Below are 15,287 nucleotides of genomic sequence, written 5' to 3' on the forward strand. Positions count from 1 at the left end.
GTGTTACATGAAAACAAGGTAATATTTATTAAAAACTACTTAGTTTCTTCTGATATTCTCTACCACAACTTTTAAAGGAATTTTTAATTATAAGATTAAAGTCATTATGAAGAAGTATTCTTCTTAGAATCAAGAAGTATATTTACAGTGTTAGAAGGGCTAGCACATTTCATAAAAATGTTGGTCTTAGGATCTAAGTGGCCATTCTTCATCACATTATTTTCTCTTAGAAACTGTTAATAAGATGGAGCCTCTGGGTGGCTCAGTCCATTAAGCGTCTGACTTCGGCTCAGGTCTGATCTTACTGTTCATGGGTTTTAGCCCCGCGTGGGGCTCTGTGCTGATAGCTTGGAGCCTGCTTCAGATTCTCTCTCTCTCTCTCTCTCTCTCTCTCTCTCAAAAATAAATAAACATTAAAAAAATTTTTTTTAAAAACTGTTAATAAGACACCCTTTCCAGATTCAGTTTAAGTGAAAGAAGGCATTTACCCCTATGTTCTTGACAGTGAAATTTTAAGGTAATTAAAAAACTCAGAGCAAAGCATTATGTCCTGTTAAGCCTTATTTTAAAATGGTTTGCACAGATACCTTTCAATTGTTCAAGATAAAACACACATAGAAGCTTCCTGACATTTTGTTCTAAGCTTCTTTTCTCGTAAGAACCAGTATTACATTGAAAACACAGAAGAGACAGATGATTTTTAACTTTATGCTTTAATGTCTGCACGTGCACATATTTAGGTCTATGCTACTCAAAGCCGATTCTCTATCATCAGGGGACTGCTTTGAAAGTTGACAGATCCTGCAGGCCTCTTTCCCTCCTTCTCACTCTTCCAGAGTTCATAAGCATACCCACAGATGGGCTAAGAGGTTAAGAAAAATGGAATCAGGGAAATCGGTTTGTTTTGCTTCTTGTGTGCAGCTGTGTTGAAAAGGTTTGTGTGAAGAGAGAGAAGGTAATAGATAATCCATTAAAAGAGCTGTGCCTCAGGAATACCAGAAACACCTCTCTACTTTTTGCTGCGTTAAGTACCTCTGATCCTCCTGTCCCTCCACCCTGAGAAACTCTCATCTTGGCCCCTGGGTTGGGCTGAGAATGGCAGGGGCTGGGACTGGTGAAAGCATTAGTTTCAGTGTCCCCCCACCCCCCATCATCTTCACACTTCCTACAGAGTCACAGAAGTTGGTGCTCTTTTCCTGAACAGATCTACTGATGAGGAAATACGGTCAAATTAGCAAGAAGTATCATTTTGAGAAAGAAATACTCAGCAATGCCAACGCTTTTGAGAATGGGGCAACTTTGTCAAATACGTAAATTGGTTTTTTCTTCTGCTGAACCAGTGAGGTTACCACTTTATAAGAACTAGTCCAGATTTCCTCATACTCTGACCCTGTACCAGCTACAAAAAGACCCTGGCTTTCATCTTCAGGATCTTTAAGAGGTCCAATGTCAACACTCTGGATTATCATTTCAATTTGAATTCAAGTTTGTTCATGTCTAGAGTTTTGTTTTTGATTTTTTTTAAGTTCTGAGACTGTGACTCTGGGGACTCTGTAATTTAGCATGGAAGAATAAAAGTAGCTTCAGTAGAGAGAGGGACGAGTCTCCGGAGGCTGTCTTGTGTAGTGCCCAAAGAGGCAGAGCTCTGTTTCTACAGATGCCAGTGGTCAGACATGCTCGTGCTCACGTGTCAGCATTTCTCCAGGTCCGACCTGCCTCAGGATGGTGGAAAACACAGCACATTCACCTGTCACCCAACCACCATTGTGGTTCCTAGGCTTCATCTCTCAGCTTGACTGGTGAGAGGGTTGGCAGTGTTTTGCTCCTGGGTTTAGTTCCAGCTGCTGATTTGGACCATGGCTCTGTGACGGACTACTCTCTGGCTGCAGCCCTCACTTTTCATAGTTACTGGGGCCTTGGACAAGTGGTTACTGACTATGTTCGAGGGGATGCTTGGCAGAAGGCTGCCAAGGCAGGTGTTTTGGCATTCTTGGCTTTAACCTTTGCTGGGCTTTGTTATTTCAGCTTTTATCCTATGGGCATCTGCATATCTGTTGCCATGATGTGGAAGCTCTGACCTCTTTGACCTAATACCTTGAGAATGGACTGTACACCTCTTTTCCTCTGCTCTGTTAAGCCATTTAACTCACAATAAGGAGGAAATAACAGTTAAGCCCACTGGTGAGACAAATCTCTTCTCAACACCTGGTTATTTTTAGAATTTAGTCTTTGAGGAAAAAGTGTGAGAGGCATTGTATCCAAGAAATCTGGAGACTGAGTTCCATTGTATAACTAAGCATTATATACGAGCTTTTCCCTTTTAGTTTATCCTAAAGGGAATTCCGCTTTGTTCTATCAATACCTGATCAAACTTCTGTATTTGTCCTGGGAATGATGGAGAAAGGGAAAGATTGTTACTTTCTTTAAGTGTTTTTTTTTTTTTTTTTTTTTTGAGGGGTTGGGAGGGACAGGGAGGAGAGAGACAATCCTAAGCAGGCTCCATGCTGTCATTGCAGAGCCCAATGCAGGGCTTGATCTCACAAACCGTGAGATCATGACCTGAACCAAAATCAAGAGTCAGATGTTTACCAACTGAGCCACCCAGGCACCCCAAAGACTGTTACTTCTTAAGTAAAGACTTCCCCAAAATTAGTGTTCAATTTTTGAAAACTTGCCTCTCTGTTCATTCAATACCAGTAACTGATGGTTACATGTTCTATGGAAACTTTGAAAAATCAGGATATACTGGGGCACCTGGGTGGCTCAGTCAGTTAAGCATCTGACTTAGGCTCAGGTCACTTTCTCACAATTCCTGGGTTCCAGCCCCACATTGGGTTCTGTGATAACAGCTCAGAGCCTGGAGCCTGCTTCAGATTCTGTGTCTCCCTCTCTCTGACCTTCCCTCTCCTTGCTTGAGCTCTGTCTCTGTTTCTCAAAAATAAAGAAACCTAAAAAAATTTTTTTAAATAAAAATTAAAAAATAGGACATACTGTTATTTCACATTACTAATTTCTTTCTTTTTTTATTTTTGAGAGGCAGAGGGTACAAGTGAGGAAAGGCAAAGACAGAGAGTGGGAGGGAGAGACAAGGAGAGAAAGGGGACTCACCTGAGGTGGAGCTCATGTTCACCCAATATGGTACTCAAACTCATGAACTGTGAGATCATTACCTGAGCTGAAGTCAGATGCTTAACTGACTGAGCCACCCGGGGGCCCACACATTACTCATTTCTAACTCCTGGGAAGAAGAGCCTGAAGAGCTTCTGAAGTGTAGAGAAATCCCATGTAGGGAAGAGGCCCCCTTAGAGATGTCTCAAAAAAATTACAGATTCTACTGGGGACTTAATCCTCCTAATATATTTATTGTACTTACCCTAAATGTATCCTTATGTATTTATTTTACCTGTCCTAAAATCTCTGTCCACAAATATAACACTGTAAGTAATAAAGCATTATTTTTCCCACTGTGGGAATCTCTAGTGTGAAAACATAGTTTATGAAAATCAAGTTTTTTAAAACAATAAAATACTATACAATAAAAAAGAATAAAAGTAGAGAAATAATTTAAGAGTTAACATTTGGTTTTACTTGTGAAAATCCTTAAAGGAAACCTGATTTCAAGTGTAGTCAGGAAACCCTGAAGGGGGAGCTGTCACACTCTACCACTTGCCCTTGTTTGCAGAGCCCACCAAGAAGAAGCACAGCTCAAATGTCCCAGTAGGAAGAGGTTTACTGTACTACCCGCAGCAGGTAGCAAGTTTTCTCCTTGCCCAGGAACAATCCAGCGAATGACAATTGCAGCAACTCAGCCAATGAGAAGTTGTCACAACCCCAAACTCTTGTTTTCTTCCAAAAGACTTCAGTTCCCAGCAGCCCTTGCCAACACCCTTCTTTCCCCTACAAAAGGCCACTCCTCTCCTTAGTTCTCTGGACTTGCCTATGGTTGCTGTGGTTTGCATGTCAGGAATTGCAATTCTTCTATTCCCCAAATAAACTCATTTTGCTGGTTAACTGGCTAGTTTATTTTTAAGTTTCACATATTAAGGGATAATCTATTGGTTTCAAATGACCAAAACAGAGAGCATACAGTTTAAATGACTTTTTTTCTTCTAATAAATACAGGAAAATCCTCACAACTTAACCTCATATAAATTTGTTGTACCCTTAATATTTTAAACATTATTTTTCCTACAGCATCTACCACAGGGCAGTTAAAACATGTTTGCTGACACAATGAACGACAGCATGAAAGCATTACAATCAAATGCTTCAGAGCCAGAATGCACTAAGAACAGAGAATAGGTGCTAGAAATGGAAATAATTTCCAGATCTGGACATTAGAATACTTAAGAAGTCTTCCTGCCCGAGTGATGTCAGAGCTCTTGGGTCACATGATTTAAACTAACCTTTTTCTTTACCAACAAACAGTGATTGGTTATATAACCAGCCAAGGAATTCAGACCCACACACATCCATTTCTGTACAAAAGATGTATGATTTGCCTGGCTTATAAATATAAGGAGAATACCTCCTTGATTCCAGGAGAGTTGACCTAAGGAAAGGCACTGTCACATCCATTTCCTACCTACCATGATTAGTATCTATCTTTTGACTAGGAGGGCAGTTAAGGGGGAAAACATACATTTCTTGAGTGTTAGAGGGTGTTGGGGTAACTGCAAGATCAGGCGTGAAATTAGAGTGTATTGACTACATTACCACCAGGATACCTACCTTGAACAGAAAAACTGATTAAACTGAGCTGTGAGCTGTTAATAGGCTCACAAGGTAACACGAAGAAACAGTGTTCATCCATGAATACTCATTAAGGTGTGATGTGGCTCATGATGTGCTCTAAGGGGAAATCCCATTCTGAGTACAGTGCTGAGTCATGCACACACGTATTATATGGGTTTCCTTAACCCTTGGATTATATTCTATCCCATGAAACATCACAATTTAATACAGTAAAACCTAGGCATGATTCCTGTGCCCCAGCATCAGTGCTTGCAAAAGCATATGTCTTAACAATATTGCAATCTGCTGCACAGTTTCGGGTATCTGTCTCTTGCTTCAACCCTGCTTGGAAGGAACAGACAGACCCCAGGAGGCCGCTTCCTCCAGTCTCCCACCACCCCGCAACCTCTTTTGCAGTCGCAACCTTCGGAACCACCTTCTCAGCCATCCTGTGCCTCCCCGAAGAGCCAACATCGATTTCCGCACTTGGCCCCTTTCCTGTGCACCAGCACGAGCTCCCACATGCGTCAGAATTATGCCACCCGGGTGGCAGCCGCGTCCACCGCCTGGCCCACCTGCCTCTGCGCGTCTCCCGCACTCACCTCTGTCTGGGCCGCTGTTTCCACGGGGAGGACGTGGCTCTGTGGACGCAGGCCACGTTGCGAGCTGAGAAGCTCCAGGGTCCCCGCGTCGCTGGAACAGGCCAGCCAGGCGGGGCCGCAGCGCTTCTTCCACGACGTGCAGGAGCCACGCACGTGAGCCGGATCGACCTTGGGACGCCAAGGCAGCAGCCCCGGCCGGGGCCGGGAGGATCCCGAATCCCGTCCTGTGCGTCCGCGGACGTGGCCTCTGCGCGCACCCACCCACCCGCGTCTGCGGGCCACCTGCGGGACCTCGGCCAGCTGCGCAGGTGCCGCCCATCGCGAAGATGGACACCACCTGCCTGACCCCGTGGGCCGGACCGCCGGCGGGGCAGGGGGCACCTCCTCACCTGACTCCCCCCTCAGGCACCGCCTTTCTCCGAGGGGCCCCCTGGCTCTTCCCTGGTGTCAGAGCTTCTGCCTGAACCTCTTCCCGAGGCCACCAGGCAGCCCTTCAACCACCTGGAGCCCTCTCCCAAGCCATAGACCAAATGGAAACAATAAAGCTTTTGCAGCAGATAAAATTAATTCAAAGAGCTCTTAAATCTGAAAGATTACCCCCCTCCCCCCCAAATGTTATACCCAGTGGTATGGTGGTAAACCAGATCTCAAATAAAAGAAAGCCCTGATTTGTAGTGTTTTCCAGTTTCCATGGTGTAAATGTTTCCACCAGGGCCAATTTCAAGCCACCAATGGTGGCTGACAAGAACTGGCTCTAGCACATCCAAGGAAGCAAAATCTTACTCACTGTATAAGCCTTTGTTAGAATAGTACAAAAGGCTTTATGGAACTTTGACTCTTCATCCTGCCCGGGTAGAATGTGGCAACGGGGAGGTGATGCTCCCCAATCTCACTGCTATGGAAACTGAATGGGCTAGCTCTCAGGAACTAGAAAGTCAAAGGAGGGGAAATTCTTTAAATCTTTTCCTTTTTTTTATTTGCATTTATATTTTTTCCTTCCCCAAAGTCACTTGTTCAGAGACCACTGGGGTAGATATCTTAGAGTTAGCTGCGTTGACACATGAGAACATTGCCTTGTGTTTTTTAAATTTTTAAACTTTTTTTAATGTTTATTTTGAGAGACAGACGCACACACACAGAATCCAAAGTAGGCTCCAGGCTGTCAGCACAGAGGCTGACACGGGCCTCGAACTCAGAAACTGTGAGACCATGACCTGAGCCGAAGTCAGATGCTTAACTGACTGAGACACCCAGGTGCCTGAACATTGCCTTGGTTTTTACCTTTTCTTGCATTCAAAGGCTTTCTTGGCTTTGTCATAGAGATTTGAGAAAAGTCTGATAGCCTCCTCCTACCTGTAAACCACGATGCTGACTGGCCTAGCCTTCTGTTTATTGTTATTCTCTAACATACTTCCAGAAACTTCTCATCTAACTCTGCAGCTTGAATGAATAGCTTATACTTTCAAATATGGTTAGTGTTTGGCTCAGTGGTGATCTCCCCGAAGTCCTTTTTTAGGCCCTTAAGCTTCCTTTTTAGCCTGTTGGAGCATAATGCTTGTAGCTCTGTAGCTCATAGATAGGTATGATTCAATCAATTCTAGTGTTTGAGCCCTGATGAAGTAGAGGAGATACCATTATGTCCTGGGACATCATGGAACAATGTCTTAAGTGTTAGTAAGGCAAGTGGGTGTCATCTTGTGAGAGTGAGACCAGTCCTTGATTTGTCTATTGCAGGGAACAATTCTTTGGGCTCTAAGATGTGGCTTTGCTTCCTCATAAACTGTCTTTTTATTATCAGTAATAGTGAATATAATTGGTTTCTGTTTAAAAGCTTTCTTGGAGTACTTTTATATATCACATTAATGGAAATGATGGAGATAATTTCCTTCCTTCATTCCTTTATGTCACTCACTGTTATTGGCTTTCAGTGCACCAAAGATATTGTTCATGGTCATCTGTATCTGGGCTCAGCACTTGGTTTCATTGCCAATGCACAGCCAACTACAGTCTCCTATACCATCCACTCCACCTTCTCACCTTATAGCTGGCCCCACATCTCCACATCTCCAAACTCCAGCTTCCCATCATTGAAGTCAACATGTTAGATTCTACCTTGTCCCCCTAAGGGAACTGGCAGTCTTTCTTTTGCTCTCCTTTTTCCTAGTTGTGGACCACTAGCAATTGCAAGGTAATTTACATTCAATGTAAATAAAATTTTTACTAGGGACTTAATAATTAACAAGCTATTTCCTATTTTTCACACATTAGTGTGAAAACTACCTTTGTCCTTCTGATGACAGTTGTGCATGCTGACTGAAAACTTTTGAGCTTTTTTTTAAGTTTATTTATTTACTTTGAGAGAGAGAGGGAGAGAGAGAATCCCAAGCAAGCTCCACACTGTCATAACAGAGCCCAATATGGGGCTCAAACTCACACACTGTGAGATCATGACCTGAGCTGAAATCAAGAGTCAGATGCTTAGCCAACCGAGCCACCAGATGCCTATTGAGATTTTGATACAATTTGTTCATTGACTTTTCATATTTGGCCTTTGGGGATTTCTTGGAACTTATCAGCTTAAAAGACCAAGATTGGACAAAATAGAGGTCAGAATCAGAAGGCATTTTCTTTGAAAACATAATAGTTTGATAGAAACATACCATTTATTGATAGTCTTCATCTATCAGTATTAATGTTTCTATGCCAATGTCTAGGGAATTGAATTTCCTGATTTCAAAGATCATTTTCAAATAGTAAGCATTTTAAAAAATACATCATTTTCCCTGAAGGCAATAAGAAAGGCTAGCTACTACATGTGAGAGCTGCTACCATGTTTTGTTTTGTTTTTAATTAATTAATTTCATTTTTTCTTTGTTTTGTTATTTTGTGTGTGTGTTTGAGAGACAGAGCATGAGCAGGGGAGGGACAGAGAGAGGTTGGGGACAGAGGATCCAAGGTGGGCTCTGTGCTGACAGCAGCGAGCCTGATGTGGGGCTTGAACTCACAAACTGTGAGACCATGACCTGAGCTAAAGTCAGACGCTCAACGGACTGAGCCACTCAGGCACCCCTTATTTAGTTTTTAACTTGAGTGTTATATATCATGCTAAGGTCAAATATGCTCCTTCCTAATTACCCCATTTAATCCCTAGGGTGGATTCCAAATGGTTCTTTTCAAAAACCACTTTTAAAATGCCAGGATGCTTAGAGACATGCATTGGAAAATTTCAAAGAGTAAGGGCCAAAGCAAAATCAATGGTTATGTTTGCCTTTGTGGGAAGGAGGCACAATATTTCTAATCAGTCACTTAGTGAGATTTTCTAAAATTGTGTATCAAGCTGTGATTTAACAGATTTAGAAAGGATAATAATCTGGAGTCACAGAAAGCTGTTTATATTGGCTGAATTCTATGAAGATAAGAGCATTAGAATTTACTGTTTACTGGGAGAAAGGACACCTGTGTTAAACCAAGTGATTACTGAAGGAGAAAAGGAAAAATTGGGGGAAACCCTGGCTTCCAACAACTGTAATTGGTTAGCACAAATTACTGAATTGGTCTGCTCTTTCCACAAATATTAACCTTAGCTACACTATGCCTGTACAGCGTATAAGCTAAATAAGTAAATTCAGAAAGGGAAGCTTTGCCAAAGATGTATCACACCAATGAAATTTCTGAAACAGGAAAATGATGATTTGGGAATTATGTATGGGACTATGGGACTAGAAAGACTTCACTGCTAAGGCCTGTTCTGCCATTAGTTGTGTGACTTTGGGAAAATTAGTTCTTTCTTTGCCTTGGATTCCTTGTCTGTACTTGGACAATATAGGTTGATTTGATATAATGATTCCAATGAAATAATGTATGCAAAGTTATGATGTTTATGTGTGTAAATAAATGAGTCTTTAGCAATGAAGGGAAATATAAGTGGCAAAACAAGAAAATAGTCATTTTAGAAAAAAAAATTTTCTCGACATTTTTAAAGTTGGGCACAAGTTGGTGAATATCTACCTAATATCTGATTTGGTCAGTAAAATATTGGCTGAGTATAAATCTACCTCAAACAAGCAACTTTACTTGGTGGCAAAATGATAGCTCCTCTACTGATTTATTTATATTTTTTATTTATTTTTGAGAGAGAGAGAGAGAGAGAGGATCTGAAGCAGGTTCTGCGCTGACAGCAGAAAGCCTGATGTGGACCTCTAATTCATGAACTGCAAGATCATGACCTGAGCCTAAGTCCAATGCTTAACTGACTGAAACACCCAGGAATCCCAAGGATATCTGCTCTATTTAAAAAGGTGGTATTGGGAAGCATATTACTTCTTCATAGCTAGCAAAAGATCCTTAAATCAACTTTGATAGAAAGGCCTAGCATTAGAGAATGCTATGTGTACATATATGTGTTGGGAGGTGGTGGCTTATTCCATAGCTGTACACAGGTATTGTTTTGTTTTTGTTTTTGTTTTTTAAATTGTTTTGGCCTCTTAGCTATCCATGTGGTAAAGAGAACTTAAATGATCACTTAGGGACTGAGCTTTGGTTAGTGTGGTAATCTTTTGGATAGTTCATAAATATTCCAATTCTCCCCTTTTCTGACCCATGGGAGGACTTTATTTCCTTACCCCATTTGGAGTTAGACATGTCCATATGCTTGATCTGGTAAATGAAATAGGATAGGTGGTGATAAGACTCACATCGCATTTCTGCTGTTTTTGTCACCAAGGAGGTGCATGTTGAAGTGGAATCTACGTGAGCCAACTCTGCCAGCTGGTATGGAGCATGTGTTGTGAATGAGAAAACAAAATTGTCAGCCAATGAGATTTTGATGTTATTACTGAAGAAGAGGTGAGCCTATGCTGACTAAGCTAAGCAGGACAGGGCCAGGTGTCTACTATGTCTACTGTGGATGAACACAGATTCTGAAGTAACCAGGTGACACAATAGAACTACCTAACTGATACTTAACAGAGAATGATTCTTCAAAGATGCAGCCCACAAACAAAACAAAACAGAATAGAAAACCCTTCAGTATCGATGTCCTGGGAGCTCTTCCATTTGCACCAGGATTTGCCCTCCCTATCAACTACTGTCTAGCTTGGGTGATTGGTCACAGGCTTTTTCTTATATAATCGCTAATTCAGACTACTGTCATTGTCAAAACGAGTTTGTGGAAATAATGACCTCTTTTTTATCACTTTCTACATCTCTCGATCTTGCCACCTCCCCCTCTACATTCTGACTTCCTTCCCTTCCTTCTTTTATGGAAAAAACAAAACAAAACTGAGTGCCTACTATGTGCCAGGCACTGTACACACTTCTATAAGCACAAAGCCAAAGAACTATGTTTTGGCTTCAGAGGAGCTTCTATTTAGTTAATGGCATAGTCTGACCTCTCTAAACAAATAATGCTAATATCAAATGGTAAGCATTGTACTTGAGATATTTACAGATAACATGTGGGCTTAGAAATAACATGGAATGACTATAATCTTATATGGCTGGGCCTTGACATTTAAATCAATCTCAACAACACATAAACATCTTAAGTAAGATCTACAGTTAGTGGTAGCCTTTCAAACTTTACTAAGTCATAACTTTGGAAACATTTTGACTGGGCAGAGACCATTATTTTGAAACATAAAAAAGAATGATTAAATACATAGAGTATTTGAGGAATGTATGAGAAGTGCCGATTTCATTCTGTTAGGCCAGGATGTAGACCCTTCCAACTCATATGATCTTCTCACTATTAATCACATCTGAAAGTGACAATAGGTGGAAATAATCAAATAACAAAGAAGATACATAAACATTGGCAAATGATTTGGGCTGTTACCAGGATCAGATGTTAGAAAATATTTTACAGAAGCTTGTACATTTAAAAGCCAAAAACTGTGACTAAACTGTGATTAAAGGAATTTGCTACTTTAATTTTAATTAAGTTTCATCAACCAAGGATAGAATTACAATGAATGTGAAGAAAACTATGGAATATGCTTTTTGTTGTTGTTGTTTTTTTTTTATTCAGCAAAGCATACATTTTTAGAACATAAAATCGTTCAGGAAAAAAAAAAAATCTCTGCTGATAGCACAGTGCAAGCCAAACATAGCTGTTTCCCTGCTGATAACATATTCTGACTTTTAGTTTTGGCATGTAGAGGTCAGAGCAACTCACAGACTTAAAATATATATATAATCAAAGATTCCAAGTGCTTGTTTGGGAAATGTCATTAGGAAGGAGTTGTAAAACTGTGAATGGCTTCTGGAATGCAATTTACTGAATCAGTCTTTGTTCTCACAAACTAGAGTAATCTCATCCCTTGACAGTTGAAAATATATATAATCCCTATTTTTACAGTCAGTGAGCCACAGCTAATTCTCATCATTGGTGGGATTGACAAAGTTTTCACTTTCTTTGCCTGCTGTGCTGTGTCCCCGTTGGCTTGGAATAGCAGGTAGCACTCGGTTTGTCCTCAGAGATTCTCCAGATAGAACTGAGGAGAAAGAATAGAAGGAGACACTTTCAGGGTTTACTTCTGTGAGAGTCTCAGGAGAAATGGTGGGGGGAAACAATGTTATGTCTTAAGGAGTGGAGGCATTTCTAAGAAGCTTGTCTGGTGAGAGCCTGGCTGCAGGAGAAAGCTGTATATCTGTATCTATTCAGGCTCACCACGTGCCATCAGGGATGTCAAATATGTACAAATACAGGACAGAGCCAAGTTTGATCAAAACATGATTGGGCTGTACGTTCCTGGCAGAGCTCTCTTTTCCTGGGGTGGAGCAGCTGTTGATGGCCAAGTCAGCACAATGCTCTAAATGAGCCCCAAGACATTTGTACTGCACTTCTATGCAAGCCTCAAGAGGTTCTCGGTTTCTTTTAGGAAAAGCACTGTGTAGCTTTCCATTTCTTTTTCGCAGAGCTAAACTTGATCAAAGTCTTTATCTTCTCTTCCTTCCTTAAATTTAATTGTGAAGACCAAAGCTCCTGGGCTCTGCCAAAGAAAATCCCCTCTCTGGCTTCTCCAAGCCTCACCAGGATTCGAGGCTGACCGGCTACTTAATTAGATGTCTTTGTGAGTACATTTCTGTTTAAAGACAAGGTCAGGCTTGAATTTCATCCAGCGATTGAATTTGCACCATGCAAAACTCTCACTTTACATAAATCAGAAAAAGCTGAGGAATGCATTTTGGTTTCTGCTACTAACTCTGTGTGAATTTGGACATGTATCTCCACCTCTCCCTTTCCTTATCTGCATAAAGACAGGGTAATACTAAGACCCCGTGGATTACTGATTTTACCTAAGGAATCCTAGAGCTCTCGATTGGTACCATCCAAACTACAGCCTGGGGCAGGAAAAGACGTATTGGATATTAATTTTTCAAAATAGTTGCCAGTATTTTCCATATGTTATCTTGTGTAACCCTCCCAACAACCTTATCAGGCTGGCACTACTCTTACAGGCCAAGGAAGGAAAGTGAAGGTTAAGAAACTTGTTTGAACAGGGCAGTTCCTAAATCTTTCAACCTCTGCAATTAAGAGGTTATGGCGAGGGATGGGGAAGATAATACATTGCGTGTCTGCATACATGTTATAAATGAGTGGGCTGGGATAGAAAGAAAAGGAAGGAAGGAAATTAGAATCCAGTGAGTATTGCTTGTTTTCATGAGGCAGCTGACTCATAGTCCTATAGTTTTGCTCCTGGCTCTGCTACTTACTACCTAAATAATGTTGGGAAAATCATGCAACCTTTCTGAACTCAAGTTTTCTCATCTGTACAATGGGAATAATAATAGAACCTGCCTCATAGTATAGATATGAAAATATACAAATTCAGAATTTCTGGGTGTGGGGATCAGAAATCTACTCTATAACAAGTACCCCAGGTAATACTTAAGTACACTCAAACTTGAAGATCACTGGCTGAATAGAATATTTTTAGTATTTTATTGTGAGAAATTTTTGTACAAAATATTATAAAATAGATCAACAATGTCAGGAGTAATATAGGTGAACAACATCTACTTGATTATTCCTTTCTGTTTAGGGATATGTAGCCTCTGAGTACAAAGATGATACATATTTCCATCTGTTCATTGTAATAGGGAAACCAATGTCAAGAGACCAATCTTAAGAATTTTTAAAGCACCTTCTTAAACACATTAAATAGTACATAGCAAAATAAACTTCTGTTGTTGTTTTTATAATCCAAACATAAAAATTCCTCAAGGGAGGGAAGTATTCTTTTTTTTTTTTTTTAAATAAGCATTACCAAGTTGGATGAAGCTTTAAAGAACTGTCTCTATTCTATTTTCCTGTAATTTACAAGTTTTGGCACCTGATGTTCCCTTGAAAAATGAAAGTAAACTGAAATAACAGTTGTGTTTAGACATGTTAACACTTGCAAAGGTAGCTGAAGAAGATTCATAATACTTACATTTTTGGTCTGGTAAGGGAGCTAGGTTGTTCCGGGTGAAAGGATGATCCCTGATTTGGGGTCTGTTTGGGGACAGATGCTGAAAATTTTGTCCTGGGGACAAACATAATTGTATCAATAATTTGAGATGCAACCAAGTGCAAATTGTAAAATCCAATGGATAAGATAATCATAAAATTGTTAGTGATCACTAAACTTAAGATACTAATAACAACAGGGGCACCTGGGTAGCTTAGTCGGTTAAGTGTCTGACTTCGGATCAGGTCATGATCTCAAGGTTCATGAGTTCGAGCCCCACATTGGGCTCTGCGCTGACAGCTCAGAGCCTGGAACCTGCTTCAGATTCTGTGCCCTGTCTCTCTGCCCCTCCCCTGCTTGTGCTTTGTCTATCTCTCAAAAATAAATAAACATTAAAAAAAATTAAAAAACAGATGCTAATAACAACAAAAATAATAGTAGCTACACCTTACTGGTTTTTATTATATGCCAATCACTAGTTAAATGAAAGAAAAGAGGGGCACCTGGGTGGCTCAGTTGGTTAAGCGTCTGACTTCAGCTCAGGTCACGATCTTACAGTCTGTGAGTTCGAGCCCTGCGTCGGGCTCTGTGCTGACAGCTCAGAGCCTAGAGCCTGCTTCAGATTCTGCGTCTCCCTCTCTCTCTGTCCCTTCCCCACTCATGCTCTGTCTCTCTCTGTCTCAAAAATAAATAAAAACATTAAAAAAAATTTAAAAATGAAAGAAAAGAACATCAGAAATCATTTCTTGAATAAATCAGTTTAAATATAACTTCATAAACAAGCACAGTTGGCCACCCACTCTATAAAACTTAAAAGCTTGAAAAAAAAAAATAGGGCATAAAGTACAACCCATCAGTCAAATCCGTGCTAAATGATACAGATAAGTAGGGGATATTCTTCCAGACCAGGGTTTCTCAATGCTGGCTGGACATAAGAATTGTCTGAGGAGTTTTGCTGCCCTAGCCAAATCCCAGATCAATTAAAAAAGAATCTCTGGGACTAGGATAGGGCATCAGATTTTTACTGGTTCCCAAAGGATTCTATTGTGTGGTAGGATTGAGCGTCACTGACCTAGAAGATGGATCTGGGTGAAGTCACCTGGGAGATTGCTATTCTCTAATTTAGGCCATAAGTAGTGCTGTGCTGGAACCATGTATACTGGCTCTTGGGAACCGATGTTTAAAATTTTAGGAATTTAGTGAGCTGGTTGACATCACAGTGGTGGCTCAACATTGGCCATAGTGGAAGTATTTATACCATGAAAATCAGCAAGCACTGATTTTTCTCCCAGAGAGCCAGCTGTTAAACATTTATCAACAGACTACTGATTACAGGAGATAGATCTAAATATCTGAAAATAGAAAAAAATACCCAAGTTATTCAGGTCCTTATACATAGTTGACCAAATGGGACAGGATTAGACTTTTTGCCAACTTGGACAAGAGATTCTCCCTCTCTAAAATTTCCTTATGTACAAAATGGTGAAAATAATTGTGT

At 40.6% G+C, this 15,287-nt stretch overlaps 1 protein-coding gene and 1 pseudogene across 4 annotated transcripts in view; one reads left to right on the forward strand and one right to left on the reverse strand.

Annotated features, from left to right (window-relative positions):
- The first annotated feature begins 1,552 nt into the window (after positions 1 to 1,552).
- Positions 1,553 to 2,329, forward strand: LOC106975241 (succinate dehydrogenase [ubiquinone] cytochrome b small subunit, mitochondrial-like; annotated as a pseudogene).
- A 9,016-nt stretch (positions 2,330 to 11,345) lies between these two features.
- The window catches only part of ANKRD55 (ankyrin repeat domain 55), a 173,519-nt gene continuing 169,577 nt past the window's right edge, over positions 11,346 to 15,287 (reverse strand). For all 4 annotated transcript variants that reach the window (XM_027041782.2, XM_015072562.3, XM_027041775.2 and 1 more), the window contains 2 exons: positions 13,772 to 13,864; positions 11,346 to 11,830 (listed from right to left, as the gene is read on the reverse strand). In XM_027041782.2, coding sequence (XP_026897583.1) covers positions 11,709 to 11,830; positions 13,772 to 13,864 — 215 coding nt within the window. In that variant the 3' untranslated portion in view covers positions 11,346 to 11,708. The remainder of the gene's footprint in view (positions 11,831 to 13,771; positions 13,865 to 15,287) is intronic.

Source organism: Acinonyx jubatus, chromosome A1, assembly GCF_027475565.1.
Source record: "Acinonyx jubatus isolate Ajub_Pintada_27869175 chromosome A1, VMU_Ajub_asm_v1.0, whole genome shotgun sequence".
Taxonomy (NCBI): domain Eukaryota; kingdom Metazoa; phylum Chordata; class Mammalia; order Carnivora; family Felidae; genus Acinonyx; species Acinonyx jubatus.